General features: G+C 44.3%; 1 protein-coding gene and 1 non-coding gene across 6 annotated transcripts in view; one reads left to right on the forward strand and one right to left on the reverse strand.

Annotated features, from left to right (window-relative positions):
- Positions 1-18,640, reverse strand: part of Baz1a (bromodomain adjacent to zinc finger domain 1A) — a 124,308-nt gene that overhangs the window by 89,469 nt on the left and 16,199 nt on the right. For 2 of the 5 annotated variants that reach the window (XM_029484732.1, XM_021179127.2), the window contains exons 1-2: positions 6,646-6,854; positions 6,155-6,296 (exon numbers count right to left, since the gene is read on the reverse strand). In XM_029484732.1, the coding sequence (XP_029340592.1) occupies positions 6,155-6,267 (113 nt within the window). In that variant the 5' untranslated portion in view covers positions 6,268-6,296; positions 6,646-6,854. Of the gene's footprint in view, positions 1-6,154; positions 6,297-6,645; positions 6,855-18,640 lie in introns of those variants that run through there. The other 3 variants (XM_029484733.1, XM_029484731.1, XM_021179125.2) reach the window with 2 other exon arrangements.
- Positions 17,733-17,838, forward strand: LOC115032920. The gene has a single exon (XR_003838564.1). It is a non-coding gene; the product is annotated as a U6 spliceosomal RNA (small nuclear RNA).

The following is an 18,640-nucleotide window of genomic DNA, read 5'->3' on the forward strand; positions in this document are numbered from 1 at the left end:
GGACTCGGTTTGTAGACCAGGCTGGCCTTGAACTCTGAGAACCACCACCTCTGCTTCTAGCGCTTTAATCCTACTAAAGGCATGTGCCATCATGCCTGGCTCCCCACATTCATTTTTGTTTAATGTGCATTTAGAAAGAGGAAGAGAGGAAATGTCCAAACCTAGACTTATCACTTTTCTTTTGGTAAGTTACATAATCTCTCTGAACCTAGTTCCCTCTTCTATAAAATGGGGCTACGTTTCATAAACAGTTTATGTAAAAGAAACTAAATGAGATAATTCTAAACAAATACCTATAGGATATGTGCACTCATTTTTTTTTAATTGTTCAGGAGCGTATGTGCAAAGAAGATCCTAAGACAGTGCTTCTCAGCCTTCCTAATGCTGTGACCCTTGAATGCAGGTCCTCATGCTGGGGTGACCCCAACCACAAATTTATTTTCCCTGTCACCTCATAACTGTAATTCTGCTACTGTTATGAATCCTAATGTATATATCTGTGTTTTCTAATGGTCTTCAGCTATCCTTGTGAAAGAGTCATTTGATCCCCAAGGAGGTCATGACCCATAGGTTGAAAGCCACTGTCCTAAGAGGATCACCAGGACAGTAAAGAGCCGATGTCAGAGGAACAGGAGAGAACGTTGAGCACTGGGAAGAAGAGTAGGGATTCACTAGCTTAAGTATCTGAGGAATTCCTTCCTGGCGACCCCTTGAGGGCAAGCACAAAACAACAGAGAGTTTTAAAAGACACAGAGCTTAAGTCACTATAGACAGGAGGAGGGCAAGCAACAAAGCAAACCCACAGAATACTTAGGAAAAAATTTTTCCAAGTGTGTAGAGCATGTGTGTTCTGTGTGTTGGGAGTGTAAGCACACAAGGGCCACGTGGAGCATGTGTGGAGGTCAGCCCTTTCCTTCCTCGGTGGGTTCCAGGGCCTAGGCAAACTCAGAACCTCTGATTTGCACTGCAAGTGCTGAGCTAGCTTGCTGGCCCAACTTTCACTGCCTTTTGATTAATAACATCAGATTATAATACCCTAAAGCCCAGTTTGTTGGCAAAGAAAGCTAAAGGCGTACAGATGCCTTTGAATTATGACTTCATTTTAAAAAATATCTATGTGGATGTTTTGCTTGCCATGTATGGCCTAGGCACCACGTATGTGCCTGGTGTCCACGGAGGCCAGAAGAGGGCATTGGACTGCCTGGAACTAAAGTTACAGACAGTTGTGAGCCCCAATGTAAGCACTGGGAATTGAACCCAGGTCTTTTAGAAAGCAGCCATTGCTCTTAACTGCTAATATACCTCTTCAGGCAACACTGGCATCCCTTGAATCTAGAGTGGCTATTAATGGTTTTCATCAATGTAACCAAGATGACACTGAGACCTGTCATCTCTCTCGGGACACCCTCTTAAGATGACAGGTGTCACCCTTCAGAGCCCCACACATGGATCACTTAAGATGACAGGCGTCACCCTTCAGAGCCCCACACATGGATCAGAGTCCATTTCTTTTACTGTTTCAAGATCAGCACGGCCTCCAATTGGACACAGTTAAGTGGGTGAGCCCAGAGGATGCCAGCAAAATACACCTGAGAAACCACACAACACTGACAGGCAGATAGAATGGGCGGTTGTTTCAATCCATTAACTTTGGGGTAGACCATTACATTACAACTATTGATACACATATTTGACTGAAGAAAGCTAAGTGTTAACAAAAAACAATATAGCTGCTAAATTAAGAAAGATAAAGCTGAAAATTGGGCTTGTGGAGGCAGGAAGATCTCTGTTCAAGGCCAGTCTGGTTCAAAGAAACCCTAGAGGGAGAGAGGGAGAAAGAGACTGAGAGAGAGAGAAGAAAAGAGTAAAGAAAGAAAGTTGAAAAATGCATTTAGGAATCTCTGCTCTACACTAGGAAAAAAAAAATAAAAAGGACTGTGGGCTAAACGATCAGGGACATGTGGCCAACTTATTCCCGAAAAGGAGCAAAATACACCCAATTTGAAGACACTAGTTTGAAAGATTATCCACATTCCCTTGAAGAGTCATTGCATGCTCATCACATAGCTTTTGACTATAACTCAATCTTGTATATCCTGCCATCAGTGTGGAAACTGGCTGGTATGAAAAGCATTTTCCCCCACGACAAATTGATGGCACCAGGTGTGGTGGCACATGCCTGCAATCCCAGCAACTCAAGTGCAAGAGGGTCTCAAGTTCCTGGCCAGCTTGGGCTACACACAACACCTCGTCATTTATAAACAAAGGGCATTCTGATTTCTCCACTTCCCACCTAGAGCCTAATCACTGAGGGGTGCAGTAAGGTCAGTGCTGAGCTGACGAGAGAGGAGTCGCCATCTATAGAGACCTAGGGAGCTAACCTGAATAGCTTGTAATTCTAGTTTCTTTGTGCATATTTCTACAAACTTTGGCAACAGGAAGAATTCTTCATAGAAGCAACATGTGATAGTAAATAGCAAGAAGCACAGAACATGGAAGGCCTTAGAAAGATGAATTCAAGTTCTAGTGCCAACGAGTGCTAAAATATGTGACTACAATTGTAATCCAGGGGCTTAATCAAGAGCCTGTAACCCTTCCTCATTCGTGAAAAGGACTCAGTTCACAAGAACGACAGACAACCAAACACAATGTACTAGAAGCTAGTCGAATCTTTTCCTCGGGGAACTTTTCACTGTAAACTGGTTCTGGGTTGAAGCAAGCTGGATTGCCTACTAGTGTGAGGTGAAAGAGAGTATTAAACTTTACATGGAGTCAAAGATGTGGATTTTCAATTCCAAGTAGGAAAAAAAAAATCAAAGATATTAAGCCACTGGATAATAAAAAAAAAAATCAATAAGAAATTATATTTAAGATATATAAGTTCTAGTATTAAGAGCCAACTGTCTTTTTTTTTTAAAACAATTTACAACCAAAAATAAAAATTTTGGGCCAGGCCAGGCATGGTGGCACACGCCTTTAATCCCAGCACTTGGGAGGCAGAGGCAGGTGGATATCTGAGTTTGAGGCCAGCCTGGTCTACAGAGTGAGTTCCAGGACAGCCAAGGCTAAACAGAGAAACCCTGTCTCGAAAAACCAAAAATCAAAACAAGAAAAAATTTTGGGCCAGTCAAAATTATAGTATAAATCTTTACCTGCCTTGAAACTAAATTATGCTCTTTAATATGTATATTTGCCTATACTTAATGTGTTATTTGTAGTAGGCTTTCAGAGAGCAGGTCAAACAGGTTAGCAATTAGTCCAGAAACATGCAGTCCAAACTATTTAAACAGGGGAACTTAATACTGTATAACCACTGGCAGTCCATCCTGGCCATAGTCTCTCTCTTAGAGAGCATGGGGTCTTAAATGAGCTGTAATAGGATCAAGCACACTCTTCAGAAGGAGGCCAGGACCACAGTGTGGCCAGAGGAGGGAGGAGGAGGCATCAAAGACAGAGACAGAATACTACCCAGCAATGAAAACGTTTCTGACAAACTAGCCAGGAGGTTGGAGGTTTCTTGGGAAGTGAGCAAGGCTGGAAGCTGAAGGCTATGGCAGAAATTTACACTCAAGAAATACAGAGAAAGCTGATAACTACTCAGACAAATACAACATTTTAATATAAAAGGTAATCTTAAAATTAACACAAACCAATCTAAGATGTAAGTTAAAGTGGCTTTCCTTTTGTTTCTATACCATCCACCCTAAATGCAGTTTTGGAAAGATAACTTTTTACCAATTAAAGGAATGGGAAGATAATTCAAAGTAAATTAACACAGCTAAATGGCATCTTGTATTTTATAGCCAATCCCCCCCCCCAAAAAAAAGGATTAAATATCTAAGGACATAATGCAATTGTTTAAAGCAAATGATTAAATATGTTACCAAATTAATCATCTCTCTTAAACTGTTTGTAACTTCTAAAACATCAAATACTTTTTAGCACTGGGGAGAAAATACAGAGGTGTTTGTTTGTTTGTTTTAAGCCATTTTAAATGTTTTAATATCCTATAAGACTACAAAACATACAATTTTCTAGTTTTCATGTTGGGATGCAAAAAAAAAAAAATCCTTATTTCAGCATTTCAGACTTCTCTGTGATTAGAATAATTCATCCCAGGTACCAAAGTACACCAAGGATTTTTAATTCACAGGAGATAAAAGTCAAGTCTACCTTGCGCTCTACAGAGATGGCAGCCTCTTTTTGAAGTTTGGATTGGAGGCACTGTTTGTGTTTTAACCTGGGGTATTCACTTTGTATAGCTGCTAAATATAAGAAAGATAAAGCTGAAAATTTGGCTTGTGGAGGCAGGAAGATCTCTGTTCAAGGCCACTCTGTTCCAGTTTCAAAGAAACCCTGGAGTGAGAGAGCGAGAGACCGACCCAAAACTCACTGTGGCCCCCGGGGCTGGCCTTGAACTTGCAGACCCTCTGGTTCAACCTCTGGAGTACCAATGCCAGGAGAGCCTTTTCAAAAGCCTGCTTATATAAAACCAAGGAAGAGATTTGGATGTGAGCCTGTTAACTATTTTCTTGGTACTCTTAAATTAAAATATAATCAGAAATGTTCCTAAGGATTTTAGCTTAAACATTAGATGAAGACATCATCCTCGCACAGTTACCCAACTCAATTCCACCGGAGAAGTTACAGAGTGCACTCAAAGTAATAAAACAAGTCTGTACAGGAGCCCAGTGAGATGTGCACTCCTACTTAAGGGTACTGTGTGGTGAAAAGTACTATCTACTTCTCTAGATTCAACATGGTTACCTGTAACCCCTTCTAGGGAGCTGAAGATGGGGTAGGGGGTGGAGGGTGGAGGGTCTTTCTTGGAACTGACTTTTCTAATCTCACTACTCCTTTCTCAGCCCGCTGTTGAGTTCGTCTAAAGACTTCCCTGGATCAAGCCTTTCTCTCAGGCCCCCATACTCAGAAATCCTCCTGCACACAACCTATTCGGTTGCCATTAACATACGGTTTCTAAGCCACAAAGAGAGTCTGCGTGGAGGAGAAAGAACGAAAGAGAGGGCTTGGGTGTGGGTGTGTGTGTGTGTGTGTGTGTGTCCCGTGACTGATCAATTCGGGTTCTCACTTAAGAGTCTCTGTTTAAACACGGGTCGCTGAAACATACCCCCACTGCTTCGTGTCACTGAGCCACGCACGGAAACTCTCGGATACATCAAGCAATGATAAAAAAAAAAAATTGGGAGTTGAAGCTACATCTGCAGCAGCTTCGGGTTCTTATCAAAACAAAAGCAGTGGCACATGTCAGGCGGCCCCACATGCGCCAGAGGAGGGAGTGTGTATTGGGGCGGGGGGGGGGGGAGGGTGGCGGTGGAGGCGACAAACTGAAGCTGGAATTGAACTTGTCTAACCTCCCTCTCCCAACTCCCACCGCCTAGCTCTCGGTTGCTCGAAAGGAAAACCAGGGGCGTCCGGGACCCCGCTATCTCCCACTCCTTTCCCCACGCTCCACTCGACTTCTCCCTCGCAGGTCTCCTGGGGGCGGAGACGCCGAGTTCCCCGGGGACCGGAGTTTAGTCACCAAGAAGAGGCGGTGACAGAGCGTGGCTCTTGTCGCACACTCCCAGGCCTAGGCGGCGCGGGACGCGAGGCCGCCGCTCAGGACACCGGTGCCCCAACGCTCCCCGGCCCCGGCCTCCCGGCCGGTGAAGTAACCCCTTACCCCCTACGCGGAGCGAGCCTCCACTCCCGCCCCTGTCCCCACCTCAGCCCAGGCAGCCTCCCACTACCAAACGTCAGAAGCCACGCGCGACCGCGAAAAACCCAGTCCGGGGCCAGCCCGCTTCCTGCCCTCGGGCTCGGAGAATCCCTCTCCGGGCTGCGGCACCGCGGCGGCGCGCGGGCTGAACCCGGCGGGGATCCCGGAACCGGCGGCCGAGCGCGTGCGGCCGCGGCGGGGAGGGGCGAGGCGGGGAGTTTCCGCCCGCCCGGGCGAACGCGGCGGCTCCGAGCGGTCGCCGGCCTCCGCGGGCCCCGCCGCCAGCCGCCCCACGCGGTCACGGCGCCCGGGGGATGGGCGGCCCGGCCACCCGTCACGAGCCCCGGGAGAGAAAGAGGAGACAGACAGACAGACAAAAGGGCGCGGGGGCGGCTGTCCCCGCTGCCCCGGCGCCCGCGCCGCGGCCCGCCTTACTCGTAGTGGCGGAAGATCTCGTTGGTGACTTTACAGTAGAAAACTTCCTCGTCCGGCCGCAGGTCCCCCGGCGGCTTCTGCCTCACGAACGGCTTTCGGTGAAGCAGCGGCATCTCCCGGCTGCGCGCGTCCGCCCGCGTCCCTAGCAAATTGGAGGGAAAGGAAAAAGCCGGTAAGGTCGGGGAGCGCCGGGGCGGCTCGGCTGCCTTTTGTGTGACAGACGAGTCCGGTCCTCCCCGCCGCCGGGGTGCCCAGTCTGTCGGGCGGCCGCGGCCCCGGCGCGCCCCGCGGGCGCCTCACAATGGGGCGGTCGCCCGGCGGCGGGCGGTGCGGCGGCTCCCTCCTCACCAGCGCCGCTCCGGGCCGCCGCACCGCCAGTCCCGGGACTCGCAACGTGCTCGACGCATCCCCGGGGCTAGGCGGCCACGGAGCCCGGGCGCCGCCGCGCTTTGTTCCCGGTTCCCCGGGACGCCGGCTGGCGAGCCCCTCACCTGCGAGCGAGCACTTGCCCGCCGCCGCACCTTCCCACGAGGAACGCCGCGAGGGCCCGGCCCGCCCCGCCCCGGAGTCTCTCCCGGCCGCCGCCGCTCCCGCTGCCACTGCCGGGCTCCGCGCGGGGATCGCGTCCCGCCGGCACTTCCCCGCCTATCCGCGCTCCCGGGAAGTTTCTGAGCTACTTTCGGCTCTGAAGGAGGAAGAGCAGTGGGGAGGAGCTTTTCGCTTCTCGCTTCTACCTTTTTATTGGCTACTGGATGACTTTTACAGCCTGTCACTGATACAGGAAGAGAGGGCGAAGAGCCTGGGAGAGCTACATTATTAATTAATGGAGCAACCCCTCGTGAAGAATCAGAAGCATCCTCCATGTTTGAGATTATCGGCCAGAAGATCTGGGGAAAGCGCTAGTGTTCCTTAAACACATGGCTGACAAAGTAAAGTCTTCATCTTTTCCAATGGGCCACCAGCGCCCAGCTATTGAGTTGAAAAGGGGATTCCGGCTCCGATTTAAATTGCGTTTTGAAGAAGGGAAGAATAAGAAACGAAATCGCTAAAACCCTCAAAGTATTTTGCATGCGTAAACATCCATCTTGAAAGAAAGAACTTTTTTTGACACCAGTCCTTCTTGATACTTAAAACAATTCAAAGAGTTTGATAGCTCAGGAAAAGACAAAAGTTTGAAATGTCATCTCACTTATATGATCCCCCACATATTTAAAACTAAACCCAGAATTTTTAAAAAGTATAAGTAACTTATAATCTATAAGTAACTTAACGTCAATGTTCAGTTCAATTAGAGTCCTAACGATGTTAAATTTACTACCGAGATGTCTCATAAAACAATTTTCCCATATCAGTAATTTTCATAAATGAAACCAAATTTAATTCTTATAAGACTTGGGACTTTTGAATTGAAAAGGATATTCTAAGTTAGAAGTCATTCAGAATGTTCACCAACTTTTAATAATTTTTGCCATCACTCTATTTGCTTATTTGCAAATTAACATGTAAGAATGAGTCTAAAAGTATAACTGAGGCATAGTCTTCCAGTAAAATGTTACTTTTTTTCCTAATTACTAATGCTGTGAAATGATTTTAAAAACTGGGATCTTCTATAACTATTTGTATGGGGATGGTGGTGTTTAAGACTATTTACCAGTTATGAACTTCTCAAACTACTTTTAGATGATTATAGAATGAGCTAAATAATACTTGGTGAAAGTCTGCTCTATGACACTTAAAGACAGTTAATAGTGTGTCTGCATACACATTTCTGCATCAGCATAGCCACAAAGGCTTACAAGTCTCCCAGTGGCAAGTAGATACTCAAGCCTGCATGCTTTTCAGAGAAGTACACAGTACACACTTAAAGACTTGGTGTTTTGAAAATTGACCTCCAAATTTCTGAGTTCGAGGCCAGCCTGGTCTACAGAGTGAGTTCCAGGACAGCCAGGGCTACACAGAGAAACCCTGTCTCGAAAAAACCAAAACCAAACAAACAAACAAACAAAAATCTTTAAAAAAAATTGACCTCCAAATAATATACAGAATAATAGTAAGAATTCTCTAGGAAGTAGTTACTAATAGCACCTACCACAGTCACCTAAACAAGGGGCAAGAAGAAATTTTAATTTACAAGGTGAGTAGTGTGTGTGTGTGTGTATATGTGTGTGTGTAGGGAGGGGGGAGAGAGAGAGAGATGAACCCAGGGGCCTAAGCATGCTAAGCCCCTAGTCTGAGGTCTGTATTAGCACAGTATACATATGATCCAAAAGTTAAAATAAGTGGTAATCTAGAAAGGGATTAAACTCTCTGAATACTTCTAGTTTTCAACTTACTATTTGCTACATTTTAAAAATTGTTAAAATTATCGAAAAGCGCGGTGAGATAGGCAGGCAAATGGTTCTGTGGATTAAGACACTTGTCACCAAACCTGACTACCTAGGTTCCATTTCCAGAACTCACATAAGGGAAAGAGAGAACCCACTCCCATAGATTGTCCTTTGATCTCCTCTTTTGTGTCCCCCCACTCCAATAAGTAAATATGATTTTAAATTTTTTCTTTAAAAATTTAAAAGCAAGTGTTTATTTTCTTATTATAAATACAAATATTGACTATTTAGATTATTTTATTATGCTACCAAAATTAAGATTTTATTCTTTACCTATCAAATAAATACTATCAAAATAAAATTTTCTGTTCTCATACTCAATTTTCAGTATACTTATGTTCTGGGTTACATGTATAGTTTATTTGATTTGTGACTGTTAGAAGATGTTTTGTAAGCTAAGAAAACTAAAATTATCATGTGCAAAAGTTTGTTTTCTTGGGGTCATTAGAATAAGAATGGCCCCCCCTAGGCTCAGATATTTGAATGCTGAGTCACCCAGGAGTGAAATTCTTTGAAAAGATTAGAAAGATTAGGAGGTGTGGCCCTGTTGGAGGAAGTTTGCCACTGGAGGTGGGCTTTAAGGTTTGAAAAGCCCTGGATAGGTCCAGGCTCTCTCTCTCTCTCTCTCTCATCTGCCTGTGGATCAGGACGCATCTTTCATCTCTAGTCAGGCCTCAGAGGTCTAGAGACACTGTTCTCATATCAGACCCAGGGTCTCCCATGTGAAGCGTAGAGCTTAGGTGTGTTCTAGACCTCTGCTGCCCAGGAGAATCACCTGTGAGTGTTTAGAAAATACTGATGCAGATTGTTTTTTGGTTGATTGGTTTTTTTTTTTTTGTTTTTGTTTTGTTTGTTTGTTTGTTTGTTTGTTTCAGACAGTTGTTTGTTTTCTTTGTCTAACAGAGTCATGGCTGTCCTGGAACTCGCTCTGTAGAATCGTCTGGCCTCAAATTCACAGAGATCCAACTGCCTCTGCCTCCAGGGTGCTGGACATAAAGGGGCGAGCTACCAAAGCAGGTTGATTCATAATGTCATCCAGCCTCTTCTCATTAGAATTAGGAAGTATAGGATGTTAGTAAATGTGGAAGAATTGTCTACAGTCATCAGTAACACAATGATAGTTCATGTTTTCACAAATGCTTATACTGCAGGCTTTAAACGAATCATAGTGTTTTCACCCCAAGCTTAGCACAGTTTGTCTTTTGGTTTTGCAGATGAAGACACTGAGGCTGGAGACGTTATGTAGGTAAGACACCAGCATCTGAATCAGGAAGTATAGATGCCACCGTTCTGTTCAGTGGTCCAGAAATGACACTCCCTGCTCCTATTGTGTACTTAAGATTTGCCCTTCAAGCCCAGCAGTGGTGGTGGTGGCATAGGCCTTTAATACCAGAGGCAGATGTGGGTACATCTCTGTGAGTCTGAGGCCAGCTTGGCCTACAGCACTATTTCCAGGACAGAGAAACCCTGTCTCGAAAAACAAAAAAGCAAAACAAACAACAAAAAGGAAAACAACAAAGATTTGCTATTCAAGCTCAGGTAGAAATTGAAACAAGGAACCCAATTCTATGTGCAAGACTATTTAGAGTGTGTAGTAATTAAGTATGGTTGTTAATGGGGCCTGCAAAATGGTTCACTGGGTAAAATGATTGCCAAACAAGACCATGACCCAAGTTGAATGCTGGTAGTCCCTCTGCCCCCTAACATGCACACCATGGCACACTTTCATCCATACATCATATAACACAGATATAAGTAAATACATTTAAAGTAAAAAAAAAATTACAAAGAATATTTATTCATCATGAAAGTGCTACAGGGAGCCAGGCATGGTGGTGCACACCTTTAATCCCAGCACTCAGGAGGTAGAGTCAGGCAGATTTCTGAGTTTGAGGCCAGCCTGGTCTACAAAGTGAGTTCCAGGATAGCCAGTGCTATACAGAGAAACCCTGTCTCTCAGAAAAAAAAAAAAAAAAAAAGAAAGTGCTACAGGAAACCATAGAATTTGTTTAAAGGTACCTATAAATGCGGAAAGCCTAAATTATAACATGAAGCACAGAATTCACAGTATTTGATTCCATAAAGACAATTTTAAAAGTTTTGCATGACAGCAGCTACCACAAAGTTGAAATAAAAAAATCAAATTGGGAAAAAATATTTACAACTTGTGGACAAATTTCCCTTATAGATGAAAAATTCTTATAATCACAGTCACCAAGTAGAAATACAACTGGCTTTTTAAACACTCTCAATCCCATTAATAAGAGAAATTCAAGCTAGGACTACACTGAGAGAGCAGTTTTCATCTTCTGTGTTAGCAAAGCTCACCACCATGTTGATAAGCCTGTGGAAAAACAAATTTCTATAGAGGGGAAAATAGACAAAAAAACAATCTACATAAAATTACAAACATGCTAGAAATTCCATGTGTAGGAAGATATTCCACAGGCATCTCGATATGAATATTTAATATGGTAGTGTTGGAAATGCCAGATTAAAACAAATGGAAATGTCAACATTATATAAATTATGCTGTGTGTATACAGTGGCTAGTATTCAGGCATTAAAATATGAGGAAGCCAAAGAACAAAAGGTATGTGAATATTTTATGGCTTGATATGCTCACATATTTGCTTGATATTAAAATAAATCTAAGGGCTACAGAGATGGCAACTACTGCTCTGTAGAGGTCACAGGTTTGATTCTCAGTAGACATATGGTTTCTTATAATCAAAGCTATGGTTCCAAGGGATCTGGTGCCTCCTCCTGATCTTCATGGGCATTCGCATGATACACATACAAACATGCAGGCAAAACACTCGCGTACACCAACCTAAATGCAAACATTGAGACACCTCTGGAAGGATAGTCCAGAAAACATCTGGGCAGGCAGAGCTGAGAGGTAGACTCTTCACTGAAGAAAGATGAATGCACATTTTAAAGACACACTGAAGAGAAAAGAGGAAGAGGAAGACAGGTAACTGACAGTAATATTTTACTTTACAATAGGAAATAAAAGTTAAATAAGTTTAGAACTATAAAAATGGAATTTTATTAAAAAATATATAGATAGCTTATATAAATACATATGTAATAGATTTTTAAAAATTTAAATACCTGTGTTATGTGTTATAAAAATTTAAATATTTGTGTTATCACACACAGCCTTGCACAGTACCCCTCTATGCCAAGAGTTTGGCACACATTTGCTGTTTGGATCAGTGGTTAGGTAGATGTACAAAACAGAAATTTGATTATATTATTTGATGGAGAGTCAGGTGAACACCTGCTTTCATCTTACTGCGGAGATAGAATAGAGATCATACATCTAGAATCTACCTAGATTATATATGCTGATTGTAGCTTACAGGATAAATTGTTACTATGTTCAGCCAAATCTATTGTTCTTTTAAGAAACCAGATATACAAGGAATAAATCAGTGGCTTTAAAATATGGATTACAGAGTTCCCTTTACTCAACAACAAAACAGCTTTTTACAGTTTCACTAAAATCTGACATGTCATTTACTGACTAATTTGTTACTGGAGTAGAAAATATTAGGATATATTTGTTCCTCTTTTATTTTCTCCTTTGTGTTCATGCTTTGGCCTACCAAGCAGGGATCATTGAAACTCTTACTACTTGGATTTTTAATTAAAGAAAAAAATATTCAGGACAGTGCCTGGAACACAGCAAGTATACAAAGCCCACTGGGGAGGAGGAATACTGCCTTTATCACATTTCTGAAAGTACTCAGAGTTAGAATAGAAGTTCTTACTATTTGGCTTCTATAGCTGGAATTGGATTGCCAAGAAATGCTATTTTGACATCAAGAACTGGCCATCTGGCTTTACAAAGAGTACACTCCTGTGGCAACACATATATTCAGAGACTACATGGTAACAAAGGAGAGGCACAAAGCAGCTGAATTCAGAATCTAGCCCTGAATATAGTTTGTAAATTCTAACCTTAGAACTCTACATGAAGCATGCTAATCCCGCAAGCTCCTGGGAATGAAAACTCTTAGCGTTTCTCCCTTTTATGTTGGTACCCTCTCTAGAACCTGCAAGTCTTGCCACTGTGATTTCTATTGTCTTCATGTTGGTTCAAATGCCTATGTCTTCCTTCCTAAGCATAATTGAGATTCACTTTTCCAGTTATATTTCTCTTCACAGGCTGAAAGTTTTACCTCAGGCTACCCGTTGGCTGCTTTTCTATACCTTTGTAGCCTTGACATTCCACATGCCTGGCCTTTAGAATCTAGTTCACCTATTTGACCAACTTATCTTTCCCTAGTCAAGTACAAATATCAAACCTCCCCATATATATTTTTTTTACTTAAAAAACAGATTTTGTGTTTGTTTGTTTTACACATGAGTGTTTGCCTACATGTATGTGTGCCGCTTGCGGACAATGCCTGTGGAAGCCAGAAGGGGGTGTCGGGGCCGCTAGAGATGGGGTTACAGATGATTGCTAGTAACGTATGGATGCTGGGAACCTAACATGGATCCTCCGAAAGAACAGCAAGGGCTTTAGCCACTGAACCATCTCTCCAGCTCCAAACTTTCCAAGATTAAATATTTTGCCTGTTTCAAACTTAAAATAAGAACCTCATACTTAGTTCTAGTGTGGTAGGGCAGAGTAAAGCCTCCAGAGGTGCCCATGCCTGTATGTTAGTTTATACAAGAAACTCACAGACGTAATTAAGGTAAGGGCCTTGAGGTGGGCCGATTGCCTTGTGCTCCCCAGTTGTGTCTAACCTAACTATAGGAGTTCTTAAAAGTAGACACTTCCCAACTATGCTTATTATTATTATTATTATTATTATTATTATTATTATAGATGTACTCCTGGGGAGAACCAGAGTCTACCACATGTAGTTAAGCACTTCACTGCTGAGCCATAGCCCCAGTCCCTGACTGAGGATGATTGCACAAAAGTCAGAGACATGTGGCACTGCTGGTTTTGGATGAAGAAACTGGGTCAAAAGCCAAGGAATGTGGTTATCTCTAGTCAAGGTTTCCACAACTGGGCTACATCCCCCAGCCCTTGTGGTTGTCTCTAGAAGCTAGACGGGGCAAGATTATCCCCTAGAAAGGTCCAAAAGGTGTACAGCCCTTCTGCACCTTTATTTTAACCTGCTGAAACTTAGTTTGGGCTCCCAGCTTAACTAAATTTATGGTAGTTATATAAATTTACACTGGCAATATAACATTAAAAGACCCAGCTTAGAGTCTGGAAGTATTTGCGATGCTCTCGGATGCTTAATGCTTCTCTTGCCATTCATGTTTTGTATACAGCTATGCAAACAGCTTTCAGCTATTTGGTATTTCATTGCCGCCCAGCTCATGAGATCAGAGGTGGGACTTTTTGTCCCCACTTTTGCAGTCACGCCCATATTCAAACTTTAGATTCGGGTGCTTTTTGGTTTATAGTTGTTCCGCCTGTACAATCATACACGTGCAAATTGGCAGGCATACAGTCAGAGAATGATTATAAAGGCACAAAACCATCTCCCTGGTGAGATTCCATCTCCTCACACACACCCCCGCCCCCATGGGGAATCTCAGTCCCATCAAGCACCTTTCTCTAAATAGCAGCTTCTTCACCACAGGGATCGATGCCCCAGGCTCTGAACTAGTGCAGGTCTGTTTTACAGGGGAGGGAAGGACTAAACCTGTTGGCTTTTATCCTCCTTCTTCCTTCTCAACCCATACTTTCAGAAGGAGATCCGTGATCCTTCCCCATTCTCTGCATTTGTGGTGTCTTTACCTACCCTCTCTACTTCCTTTTTTGCTACTGAAACCGCCCTCGATTCTGACTCCTAACCGACAAATCCAATACACTGCCCAGGGAAGACACCAGCCCACTCCTTCCCATTCTCTCTACCCGGCCTCAGTGGTCCACTCTACCCCGGCCTCAGTGATCTACTCTACTCCGGCCTCCGTGATCCACTCTACCCCCGCCTCAGTGATCCACTCTACCCCGGCCTCAGTGATCTACTCTACCCGGCCTCAGTGGTCCACTCTACCCCGGCCTCAGTGATCCACTCTACCCCGGCCTCCGTGATCCACTCTACCCCCGCCTCAGTGATCCACTCTACCCCGGCCTCAGTGGTCCACTCTACCCCGGCCTCAGTGATCCACTCTACCCCGGCCTCAGTGATCCACTCTACCCCTGAAAGATTCTGAATCTGCCTGGTATCAGCCTGTTCACTGCGCCCTGGTGTGTGCGATCTCCCTGCTATCTCTTCCCTTGTCTCTCCTCTGAGAAGCCCTTCCTAAATCTGCCTCCCCACCCCGATCCTGAGTACAAAATCTGTACCCGTTCTCACTGAACATGAGCACATCCAGGGTGTTCTTTATTTTCTTGGAGACCCTGTTTCGGTTTCCTGAAGACTTACAATGAGTGACTCTCAAAACTGACATCACCAAGATGAGTCTGGGGGTAGTGGGTACTGGATCTGGCAGAGCCATCAAGGCAGGGAAACTACTGGGGAAGAGGAGGTAGAAGCTTAATCACAAAATGAGCCTACTGCAGCCCTCCCTTGTGGGCTCTCACTCCTTGAAGCCTCCAGTTACCTGCTGTCAGTTGTACATGTCCTGACTCTTTCCAGAACAGAGACTGCATGGCATTAATTATGATGTATCACCATAAGTATTATTGTTTATCTATTATTGTGCCTTCTCTATAAATTAAACTTTGTCCTCGTATGACTGTGTAGGTGACTGTGTAGGTGATGCTAAGAGAAGAAGAAAAGCAATGATTCCAAGATTTCAGGCCTGGGAGTCTAGAATAGCAAGTAACAGCATTGGCAGAAATGGGGTGATCAAGAATAGACTAGGAATGGGAGGGAGCTGAAATACTGCACTATGGACTGTGGTGGCTCCTGCCTTACAATCCTAACATCCTGAGGCAGATGGATCGTGTGCATTCAAAGCCAGGCTGGGCTACAGAGTAACCCTTGTCTCAAAAACTTTAATAACAACAACAACAACAATAATAAATAGATTATTAAATTGTTCCCAGAAATAGGAAATAAGGATGCCCTGAAGTTGATAGATTTACATGTTATCTGCCCATTAGTCAAATCTGTTTCTACTCTTTCCTTTCTTCAAGTAACCACACACACAGCCAGGTGCCCACCTACTCACCTCACTCTGGTGTTCAACAGAGCTATGAGGTACCTTTGTGATCATTTCTAGATACTACCAAAAAGCTGCTGCCTCGTCTGGGGTCCTGCCGACCCTCTGCTTGTCTCTGAAGGCATCCTACACTGGCTCTGTTGAGTGTTGCCCCTCAGCAGGTTTTCTAGACAAGCTCTTCCGCACTTTCCTGAAGTCTCTGACCAGAGTCCCTTCCCTTTTAGCTCTAACCTTTACTCTTAGCCATCACTTACCTCCTGCTTTATCTGCAGAGTCCAGGCCATGTCGCATGACCTCTGTTTTCAATGCAAATTCCCCATTTTTCTCCTTCCCAAGAATTTAATATGCGCTGTCATAGTTAGCTTCAGTGGTCACCCTGGCCCACGGGGATTAGGGAAGCTGCTCAGTCGCCCATAGGTCAGTCCTCCATTGGATCGACCTGTGGACATGTCTGTAGAGCATTTTCTGGATTGCAAATTGATGTAAGAGGTCTCAGCTCACAGTGGGTAGTGCCACCCGGGCAGGTGGCCCTGGGCTGTAGAGGGAAAGTAACTGAGAGACTGAAGGGAGCTTCTGGCCGTGGCGTTTATCACAGCAACAGACGACAAGCTAGAACACGTACCTCTGACATGTTTTGTCCACCTTAGATCCGTCCTTACTCCTGGAAGTCTCTTTCTCTAATACCTCTCCCCTTCTTAGTGTTTTGCTTTGGTCTATGGTCTATTAACATATCCGAGCCTCCCTTCACTCTCACACATTTAAACTTCACTTTGATTCCCTTAGAGGAACTTTATCTTATAAGGATCAGGCCTGCCTCAAACTCAGAGATGTTACCTGCCTCTGCCTCTGCCTCCAGAGTGAGTACCAGGATTAAAGGCACTTGCTACCACCACCCAGTTTACAATAGTTTCTAATTAAAATGAAAAAGGGCTTGGGATGTGATTCGTTTGCAGACACCTGTCTGGCATACTGAGGGCCCCAAGTTTAATTTCCAGAACTACAAAAAATAAAAATAAAAAAGGTATAAAATTAAATTTGAAAATCTCTTAGCATGTTGCCAGTAAGAACAATGAAGTCATAGTGACTCAGATGAAAGGTATTTCAAACATCTTGTGTTATTATTCTCAGTCTGTAGAAAATAGGAATAAAGGAAATTGGACTGTGGAATGCGGCTAGTCAGGCTAGAGTACCTGCCTAGCGTGCACGAAGCCCTGGGTGTGAGTCTCAGCAGTGCATACAGTATGCTTGTTAACGCATCCCTATAATCCCAGCACTCAAGGACAGCGGCAGGTGGAGCTTTATGAGTTCAAGCCCAGCTTGATCTAGAGAGTAAGTCCAGGACAGCCAGAGATAGAGAAAGCCTGTCTTGAAAAATCAAGCCAAAAGAAGGAGGAGGAGGAAGAAGAGGAAGAGGAGAAAGGAAAAGGGGAAGGAAGGAAGGAAGGAAGGAAGGAAGGAAGGAAGGAAGGAAGGAAGGAAGAGAAAGAGATAGGGAAAGAGGGAAAGAGAGAAAGGAAGAGAAATAAAAGTTCATATTCAGGTGATTGGTGGATTGGGGAGCAGCCTAGACTCCAAAGATGCCATCTCTAAAAACAAAAACAAGGAAAACAAAAACTGGCCAAGGTCCCACAGCATGTGTCCATTTGATCACTATTTCTGAAGGCATTGGCGCATCACGTGAACACAGTCACAGGCACCTGAGGTCATCCGAGAATCAGAAGATCCTTGCTCTCTGGTTGTGTTCTTCCCCAGGAAAGTGCCAGCCAGAAGAACCATCCACTTTGGCTCCAGCAATAAAGAGGGTAGCAACCCGGAAGAGCTGCCTCTTGGAGTTTCTAACAACTTCTGAGAGCAGCAGAGTGCACCAGAGCTGGAAGGAACGGTTATCCCGAAAAGTTGTAAGGCTAACTGATTCTCCTCCGGAGGCTGCCAGGGAGCCTTGTGGGCTGAAGTGTACCTCTGCAGTGGGACACTGGCCTGCTTAGCATGTTCGAGGCTCTGAGTTCACTCCCTGATACTGGAAAAAGAAACAAGGGGTAGTGGGGGTGCTCGCCTCAGCAGCACGTATGCTAACATTGGAAGCGTATGGAGGAAAATAGCATGGCCCTGCGCAAGGATGACTCGGAAACTCATGAAGCACTCCTTTTTTTTTTTTAAAGTGCATAGTGGGAGCTGGAAGGTGCGAAGGCGGGGACTGCCAACCATTAGGTGATCATACCAGGGGAATTCAAAAATAGAGAAGAGTTTCATTTCCCTCCATGCTTTGGGTTAGTTCTGTTTTGTCAAATAAAAGTAGTCTCCTGTATTTGCCAGCCACCTCTGTAGTAGCTGAGGACGATTCACCATGCTAGAGAAACCATAGGCTACCGCAAAAGTTCACTTGCTTGGACTGCAGAATTGAGTTTAGGCTTCCGTTAGCGCAGGAGACTAAAGTCCATCACCTATGGAGTGGACATAGATTCCAGAATCAGATTTTGTTTTTTGGAGACAGTGTCTGGACTAGACTTCGCTATTTAAACTAGGCTGACTTCAGATTTGCAATTGTCCTCCTGCCTCAGCTTCCTACACCTGGGATTTCTTAAGTGTTTATACATTAAATCTAGAAAAATGTTATTATATAGACACATTGTCATCAATACTACCTAGGCCACTGTATAAACCAGGATACTATATAACACTAAGAACAGAACCCACATACGTAGACAGGGGAAACAGAATATAATAAAACATGATTAAATGAAATGAGTTAAACCTACTCAAACAGATGTGAAAACCCCTGGATAAGCCTTAGCACTAAGATCCAGTGGCATATTAGCTGAGCAGCACAGCCAAGCAGAAGAGGCTAATTTTAAGAATAAGCAGAGCCGGGCGTGGTGGCGCACGCCTTTAATCCCAGCACTCGGGAGGCAGAGGCAGGTGGATTTCTGAGTTCGAGGCCAGCCTGGTCTACAAA

Source organism: Mus caroli, chromosome 12 (genome assembly GCF_900094665.2).
Source record: "Mus caroli chromosome 12, CAROLI_EIJ_v1.1, whole genome shotgun sequence".
NCBI lineage: Eukaryota > Metazoa > Chordata > Mammalia > Rodentia > Muridae > Mus > Mus caroli.